This window comes from Lytechinus variegatus, chromosome 13 (genome assembly GCF_018143015.1).
Source record: "Lytechinus variegatus isolate NC3 chromosome 13, Lvar_3.0, whole genome shotgun sequence".
NCBI classification, from domain to species: Eukaryota; Metazoa; Echinodermata; class Echinoidea; order Temnopleuroida; family Toxopneustidae; genus Lytechinus; species Lytechinus variegatus.
The window spans coordinates 19690374-19699694 of NC_054752.1; the positions used below are offsets into that span (position 1 = coordinate 19690374).

General features: G+C 40.9%; 1 protein-coding gene across 1 annotated transcript; it reads right to left on the reverse strand.

The window, feature by feature from the left end:
- Window positions 1-8269, reverse strand: LOC121426697 (aqualysin-1-like). The gene is made up of 8 exons (XM_041623071.1): window positions 8156-8269; window positions 6672-6812; window positions 5183-5312; window positions 4766-4881; window positions 4027-4168; window positions 1943-2127; window positions 1104-1275; window positions 1-209 (listed from the first exon to the last, which is right to left on the reverse strand). The coding sequence occupies exons 1-8, from the start codon at window positions 8267-8269 to the stop codon at window positions 73-75; spliced, it is 1137 nt and encodes a 378-aa protein (XP_041479005.1). The 3' UTR covers window positions 1-72.
- Window positions 8270-9321: the final 1052 nt, after the last annotated feature.

Genomic DNA, 9321 nt, shown 5'->3' on the forward strand with positions numbered 1-9321 from the left:
GCGTAAAGTCGTTCGTAACTTTACGAAAAGCTTTATGAAACACCCACCTGGTGTCCAAGTCTGTTCAGGTTGTTATGGCACGTAAAGAAGGAGGTTCGGAGAGCCAGATACATCGGCAACCACGTCTGGAGTTGTGTCATCGAGCATCTTGGTTTTCAGTTCAGCAGGGGTCATCGATCCAGATTTGCCAAGAGCAATAGCCGCAGCACCTACAACATACATGTATATCAAGAAATGATTATTAGTATTTTAACACGTTGTCTACTAGCCTTTTGACAAGTAAAGGCATCGTGACTTTTCTATAATCTTCGTCAAGTAGTGGCAGAAACGAAACTAACGGTCGAGGACGAGAGCTGGCGAAACCCGGATGAAGATCGAGCGACTTTGTCGTTCACCAGGGCTTAAGCGATTTTTTTTCCAAGTCGTTCAGTTTCTGAAATACACGTCACATCAGACATGGTGCCTTGTCTAAAGGGACAACCAAGTTCCAAGAGCAGCAGCGTAAGATGATCAACATATTACCTCAAGGTTAGGGCCTATATATACTTATTAACACTGGCATACAGAGGGGGGGGGGGGGGGCTTGGAGTCATGGACCCCCCCCCGAAAAAACCAAGATCGAGAAAATAAAGAGGAAATATAGAGAAGAGAAAGAGGAGGGATCCTGGGAACGATCGAGGCGCTAGGCGGGGACTGGAATATGCATGATATATAAAATGATACCGCCAATCTTTATAAATTTTCATTTGTCATAATCGGTAAGAATCCTAAAACCACCCGGACCAAATTTCAGCAGTATTTGGAACTTTTTTCAAAGATAAAGAACCACATTCTTATTCTATTTCTTTAATTAGCATAATTTATAAGTAAAAAAAATAAGTTTGGATGAATTTACGACGATACTTGGAGATATCGTCGCGGTACCGTATAGACCGCATGCCGAATTTCAATACGATTACGCGGCGAGAAACGACCGACGTCGGAGGGAAAGGGAGGGGGTTGATAATTTCATGATGAACAAAAGGACTGAAACAAAGGCCATTTGGAAATATTGGTCGAATGGGAGTAAAAATATCCTGGTAATTATTGATTGCATTAATTACCTGCCACGTGAGGACAAGCCATAGACGTTCCGCTGAATGCTGCGATATACTCCTCACCGCCTATTGCCGCACTGGGGATATTCACACCCGGGGCAAACAGGTCAACACAACTACCATAATTGGAGAAAGAAGCCCGGCGATCGTTGATAGCCGTAGCAGCAACCGTTATGACCTGTATGAGAAGAAAGTTAATTGTTTCTTGGCAAGGCTAAAGTTGATACTGTTGCCCACTTCCTGACATTGTTCGGGTACTATTTACCCAGGTAAAATCTTCTAGCTTGTACTAATAAATACTCTGCATCGTCTACAGAGCGCTCAATACAATGTTTCTATGCGTTGCATATTATTACCCCCTATTACCCCGATTTTAGCACGGCTACTCTTATCGGGCGCTCGAGCATTCACCGATTTTTTCCTACCGAGTACCCATACCTGGGTGGAGAGTGGCAAATGTATATAGATACACGCCTCGCCAAAGGGCGCGAGTTCTGCGTTGCTATCATCAATCATCAAAGCAAATGTCGCAGGAGCATGTGTTGTGTCATCGAGTAAGAACGCGGAAGAGAGGTATCGAATGGCACTGGGAAGCGAGGGTGCTGCGAATACCCCATCGGCAGTGGCTTCTCTAAATCCAGTTGGTACGGTAAAATGTAGAAATATTGACGAATATTACGATCACTTTTAAGAGATTTCTTTTGTTTTTGATCGTCATTTTTTTCTCCATTTCAGCACCCCCTCTGAAAAAAAAAATCGTTCCCAGGCCCCAGATAATTTTTACGATGTGATATCAAACCATGATGCAATGTCTAGCTAAGCTATACAAAAATAAGTCAACAAACCTCTCTGACTCTGCTTGGTGAGAATAAACAGGAGTCATTGTTGGAATTGCCCGCCGCAACCATTGTGGTAACGCCAGCATGAAACATCCCTCTCACAGCATCGTCCAACGCCGGCTGCGCAAAGCCTCCTAGTGACATAGAAGCTATGGCGGGTTTCATAGCTGAACGCGCAACAAAATCACAACCTGGGTGAAAAAAAGTATAAGAAAAATTTGAATTTCGAAATGTATCCACATATCATTGCACTGATCTTCCCGTCCAACAAAAAAAATCGAATATTTAGTCCACCATTTACCGCGATTATGTTCCTATATATTTACAATACTTAATTAGTAACCTCATCTCGAGAAACTCTTAATGCCAAAAATGAGATGAAACACTTCTCGCAGGAATCCCACAACGAAGGCGCATTTGCGTCGTTTCATTTCAATTTTCTCGCATTTTCCATTTTAAATTGTCTGCGATGAAATGCAAGGACTGGTCATAAAAAGCCGTTTGCGGAATGCATGTTGGAGAGATTCGGCTCTGCATGGATTTTGACTAGATGGAGCTAAAGCCCCACACCTGAACCCATTCCGCTGCGAATCCATCCGAATACTCGTATTCGAGTGGTTATTTTGCTCCCCCTCCGCGAATGCGAGGAAATTCGGGAGGGATTCGGGAAAATGCGTGAAGGAATTCGGCTCGTTTCGAATCGTCAAAACCAGCCGATTGCCCTCCAAAATACTCTAGAATGTGATCATACCAAATTTCATTCGGGCAGGGACCTATCAACGGAGGATTAGTCTATTGTTACTGGGGGTGCTGAGCCTTGTCACAGTACCCCAGTAACAATAGATAATCCTCCGTGGCCAGGTCCATGTATTCGGGCCACATTTGGTGTACTGAGATAACATTCGGTTGGATAAGGAGAGGTATTTGGAGTGTTCTGGGCAGACTCGGAACTGTTCGTATCATTCGGAGAGAAACGGTCCGTGAAGGGCGCATTTATTCATATTCGTCCCAATAATGGTCAATTTTCGATACATTATTCGGCTTTAATCACATTTGGCTCTATTTTCTTGCAAATATTCAGGTGGCATTCGGCTTTATTCGGGAAGGCCAAAACTGATTTGGGTCAATTCTTGGAGATTCTGCGCTGAATCGGGATGTATTTCTGACCCATTCGTTTCTATTCGCGCTCCCCGAATCAGAGAAGAAAAGGTTCCGAAACTACCGAATCCATCCGAATCAGGCAATATACGGGCAGGATCGGTCCGAACTTATTCAGGAGAATTCGGTTATGGCGTAACCCTAGCCTTACTTTGGGAGGGATTCGAGAACATTCGCGGAGAAATTGGGCTTGGTCTGAAGTGTTCAAATTCAGCCGAATACCCTCCAAAATACTCTCGAATGTGGCCACAACAAATTTTATTCCGCACACATTTTGGATGTATTCTGATGACATTCGGCTGGATTGGGGGAGGTATTTGTATTCTGGGCAGATTAGGATCTATTCGTTCAATCGGGGCGTACCGGTCCGCGCTAATTGGCGCATTAATTCGGCCATATTCGTTCCGATCGCGTTGTCATTCGGCTGTTATCGAAGCAATCCGGACACATTCGGCAAGATTCTGAGCACCTCTGGTTCGATTCTTCTCTCTATTCGGCATGGCAAAAATTTATTCTGGTCAATTCTTACCAATTTTGTGCTGATTCAATGACCTATTCACGGAGGATTAGTCTATTTAATTGTTACCAGCATTGCCCAGTAACAATAGATAATCCTCCGTGGTCAGGTCCATGTGCTGATTCGGGACCTAGCTCTTCTGGACCCATTCGTCTCTACCGGAGGAGCTACCCGAATCAGTGACGTATAGGTTCCGAACCCACCGAATCCATCCAAATCAGGCCATATTCGGGCAGAATTTATTTGAGGAAAATTCGGTTTTTATGTAATCCTAGCTTAAGTGGCAATCGTCTGCGATTGATGCAGAAAAGGCGACTCCTTTTATTTCAGGCGTGCACAAATAGCCTTTTATTTCAAACTACTGTTTACTGCATGTCCCTTGCTCCGAGTTTCTGAAAGCTCCCTATCGTTTTACCTGCGATGACGCCAGCAGCTGTACCGCTTCCTTGGCAGTCGAGGACACGTACTCCGAAGAGGTTAACACCCGGGGCAACTCCAAATATCTCCGCTCCTATGGTCCCGGCGCAGTGGGTGCCGTGACCATTGCAATCAATGCCCTAGAAAAAAAAAATTGACGACGACCACGATGATGATGAGCACTGATAATATAAATGGTGATGATGATTATCGTTCTGGCAATAATGATAACGATGATGTTGATGGTGAGATTGTCTTGGACAATGACGATATTGATATATATAATACTTGAAAATCATATAAATTTTATTGATTACAAATGAAAAGGATGCGAAGTGATCTTATATTCATTGCAATGGTATTTTAAAATTTGATTATGCTTTTTGCCTAAAGATTATGCAATAAAACGCCCAGACGCTCAAAAAAAATTTGTCCCACCCCCTCCGCTCCACTGAAGAAAATTATGTGCAATATGGAGTGTAGATCTCGTGAAAATTATTATATATATCTAAACTTTCTTTTCGGATCAATGCATTTCCAGTAGACATAACGGCCAAAAAGACCCTCCTAGAATTTTAAAAAGGGTTGGATCGTATCATTATATACCACTCCTCCCTCCCTTAGAGAACAAAAGTTTCACGAACTCGCCGCGCATGATGGTTTTAAATGATATTAGAGAAAAACAAAATCCAATCAAGAAAAAGATCGCAACAGCCCGCCTAATTGATTTCACTTACATAAGCTTGTCCATCTCCGACCGAGTCATAGGCTACCTTTGCTCGACCACCAAAGAAAGAGCTACCTGGGAAGATCCCTGTATCCACGACGTACACATTGACTCCAGAACCGTTTCCTTAAAAGAAGATTGGAGGCAAGAAAAAGCAAAATGAAGAAAGCGAAAAAGCCTTAGCCTAGATCGAAAGACAGAAAAATAAAGGAAGAGAGGTAGAAAGAAAGAAAAAACGAATGAAAGAAAGAAACAAAGAGATTGAAAAGAAAATGAACATAAAGGAAGAAAGGAGAAAGAATGAAAGAAAATATAAAAGACAGAAAGGTATGAAGGAAGGAAAAAAGAGTTCGTTCTTTGATTAGGTGGGAAAGTTCTCTGTGAATACTGCAAAGTGTTGACACCCTCTACGTTTATTGATACTTACCTAAGAAACTATAATCGCCACTCAGTGGAAGGTTCCGCTGACCGATACGGTCTAAGCCCCATTGAGCTACAGCAGTAGCGGTGACCTTACTATCTTGCGAAATGTAGTCGATCTCATCCCGAGCCAAGAGCTGAACCAGTCCGGAACCAGTCAAGGTAAATCGGATAAAATAGTTTAAAAGATACGATAACAAAAGATACGAGAAGATCAAGATAAGATTTGAATTTTACTTTTGAATTTGAAGATAAGACAATAAAATAAGATAAAATACGATAAGGTAATGTAAGATAAGATAATGGATATAGGGGAAGATATATAAAGATGAGATCTTGAAGACGACAAAATAAATGTCGAATTTGTTTAAAAAAATCAAATCCTGTTATAAAAGATCAGTATATGGCTGGCTATCTGCAGGGGCCCTGGGAACGATTTTTTTTTTTTTTACTAGGGGTGCTGATGTAAATTTGACAAGAAAAATAATCTGCATTTTTAACATCTACCAGAATTCCAAGGAGTGCTGCCTATGAAGAGTAATACACGCAATATCCCCTAGCATCCCGCTTCCCATGGCCATGCACATCTGCCACCAGTTATTCGGAGGAGGGGGTACTGAATACAATTTGTCATACTAAGAATGAACTTTTGGGGCACCGAAAAACTGACAATTTTTTTTCTTGCAGGCCGGGTATGGAACCTCTTGACATCAACTCTTTATTTCTAAAACTCTTTTTTATATAATTTGCTATTGATAATTAATTTCAATCAATGATCCCATGCCTATAAATAACCAGACGATTATGTGGACGGAAAGGTGTCTAAGCAACTAAGTTAGTTGGATCTGTCCAATATAAACCAATGTCCGATACGAGATTAGCGGATTATCTCATCCATACGAAATTCATGGTCTTTCCGCAAAAGGTACTTGCACTCTGCATGCCTCACATGCATATGTCGCCAATCCTAAATCAAACTAACCCTGACTATCGTTTTAATAACCATTAAAAAAAGAGATAAACCCGTTTGATACAAAATGACTAATGCTGTATTAGCTAGAGGGCGTCATGTTCTAAAGTATACGTTATAGTATCATAAACATTATTGGCCAACAATTGTCAGTCATGTTGACATCTTTGCAATCTTCTGTAAAAAAAATATTATGGTGGTCTACCCATCGATAAAAGGAAAATTACATGACATGATATCGATTCCATCCAGGGTCGTTCAATCAGTGTGTGTAATTTACAGAGGAGTAATTGTCGCCGGAGCAAATGGCATTGAACCCCTGGACCAATCCTGGCACCAGTCCGGTGAAGGGGAGGGGGGTCGCGTGATATAATACAAAGAAACTTATCTATTAAGTTTTGGAGGTGCTGAAACTTTATTCGTGAAAACGCATGTGTGATTCAATGAATGCCATGGGACGGAGGGGGGGGGGGGGGGGAGGGTGAGAGGAAAAGAATTTGCGGAGGAGGGCAGAAGTGTACCCTACCTTTGCGAGAGCTCTCTCTGATAGTTTAGCGGAGAAGCCATTAATGGCCGTTGTGTAGGTGTGCTTGATATATGAGTCTCTGAAGATTCCAGACCGATCTAGTTGGATTAGCTTCTTGACAGCGACCACGTCTTCTTTCGGCTAAATTCAGTGACAAATTGAAATTTCAGATTGATATTTAAATTGAATCATCAGTAAAGTTCAAATAGAAATAGAAAATAAATACTAAAACATCAAATTCTATATCTTCTTGCCAATTTTACGTCAAGACTTTCTATGTGTCGACTTGGCAAGATACGTTTCTCTTGGAAAGAGAAATGTTAAGTCGACATTACATTAAAATCTTGCGATCTTGTAGAGCGGATGAAACTTCAAAGTTTCCGAATATAACTGTGTTTCGAGTATATAGTCTATCAAAATTATTCAACTATTTATCAGTCGACCTGGCAATATAGCGTATCTTGCCATGTCGAAACACAACTGTTGATAAGTCGACTTCGCTAGATAACTTATCTTACCGTGATAACATAATACTTTTTAGAAGGCAACTTGGTAATGCCCCTTCATCATGTTTATACCGGAGGAAGTTCCCGCTATTCAGAAAAAGAAAACTTTGTTTTCTAAAAAAGTGAAATCGTCAAGCGGAATTTGTTTATAAAAATGATAACATTCAAGATCCCGTGCAACATTCTAAACTGTGATCAGCTCTATCCATGCAAATCGCCATGTGCATATAATCGTTTTGTCATAACTTTTCATATTACATCCCTGTTCGATGAAATCTTAATTACTGAGCCTGTCTGATTTTTCTTGTTTCAACTCGGGTTCGCTTTACGTTTGGGTTGAACTAACCTTTTAGACATCGCAATTGTTTATCCCTCAATTTGTTTTCTCGCAACATTTGGATTCTATAATTTAGCATTTTCCAACTTCATATTACATCTTCATTAAAATTTTGCACACTGAGTTGACTGTGGGAGATGATAATCACCATCATTTAAATGATAAGATTATTTTTATTTGATCTAGATCTCTGTATAATGAGTTTTGATAATTATACAGATGTTTCGACACAAGATCGATGGCCTTTTTATCTATAGATTCTCCAGTAAAAAGGTTAAGAAGAACATTTTTACGACTGTTGAATTTAAATAATTGTACACATATAATTTTATGTGCAAAATTGTAACATTAGTGAGCCAATGAATGTCTTAGGCCCCCGCTTAGGCCTCCGCCTTTGCATCTCATTCCTCTCCACAGATCTCGTGGGGCTAGGTGTCATTTAATTTTCCACCTTCTTCTGGATCCCATATTTCATCCCCCAAATCCGGGTCCGTTTCACAAAAATTTTAACAACACTCAAAATCAGGGCTAAGGCTACTGATAATCATTCAATTTGATTGGCGAAATAAACTTATAGAAACATCATTCGTTATTACCACAAGTCCTTATATAAGAAAGTGATTATTCCCTAACTTTCTCACCTTCATCACAACGATGTAGTGGTCTTCGATTGGTTCAGGAACCCTGTGAAATGTCACATTTCTGGCGAATCCAGTGGTGAAAAGGGCGGTCAAAATTGCGAAAACCAATTCCATTTTAATCATTTTCGAAATTTCCTGTGGTTCACGCACCTTCAATAAATCATCAGCCAAAGACAAGTCCCCCAGCGTTAAAGATGCAGATCGTCACGGATGTGTGATTACTCCACTGCCTGCGCGCCCATGGTATGATCTTGTTTGTGAAATGCTGAGCTTTAGACGCCAAGGTGAAGTGCATTAACCAATGCCACAACACAAAATCACACAATATAACACCCCCCCCCCCTCTTTTCTCTTCTCATGCGGTTGAGTTTATGTCAGGTTAAGCTCCTCCAGGTTTGGTGTAATGTTAGCAAAACAAAAATAAAAATAAAAAAAAATCCCAGACAAAAAGGGATTGATTACAGGGGTTGGGCCGGGGGGATTAGAAGGCATACGTGGGATCAACCGGTCATCGTTGACAATAGCCAGTTTTTTGTTCGCAATCCGCAACGGGGACAGATTCTAGAACATAGTAAATGCATTGAAAATGCCCGTAAAATCACATTGAACAGCTGAGAGGTTTTTGTTGAAAATTGGTGAACCGGGAGGGCAGATCGTCCTAAGATTCGAAGCTGAGGTTTGTCCAGAGACGCGGACAAAACTGCTGTCATTAAAGGGGAAGTTCACCCTCAAGAAAAGTTTGTTGTAAAAATAGCAAAAAAAAATTATATGTAGGAATGCTGCTCGCATATGACGTCACAAATCCAAAACTTTGAATGCTAATAACTTTCTCAATCTTTAACGGATTTTCCTCAAACCTTCACCAATATTTTTCATTATTTTTTCTGCTATTTTTAGAACAAACTTTTCTTCAGGGTGAACTTCCCCTTTAAGTGCTTTTGACAATAGATTCTCTAATTTCAAGAATATGTCTGCGCAGTGTTGTGAGAATTCCCTATACTGTCCGTGATGCACAGTTGCGTGACATGTTCATGTGCTTTCTGAAGTTATCCAGTCATGCCCAAATATCTGGAATTTGCATCCTATGTTTGCCATTGAATCGCAGTAGACCCACAAAGAGCTGCTTTAAGACTGACGTTATAAGACGGGTGGTTTTGTACTCGCGG

Excerpts from the sequence above, each read along its gene's own strand:
- LOC121426697 (XM_041623071.1), bottom strand. The coding sequence starts at position 8,269 with ATGGAATTGGTTTTCGCAATTTTGACCGCCCTTTTCACCACTGGATTC. Across the intron at positions 4,882-5,182 it reads TGGCGATTATAGTTTCTTAG|GAAACGGTTCTGGAGTCAAT; the intron begins GTAAGTATCAAT and ends TCTTCTTTTAAG. Across the intron at positions 210-1,103 it reads GGCTTGTCCTCACGTGGCAG|GTGCTGCGGCTATTGCTCTT; the intron begins GTAATTAATGCA and ends TGTATGTTGTAG.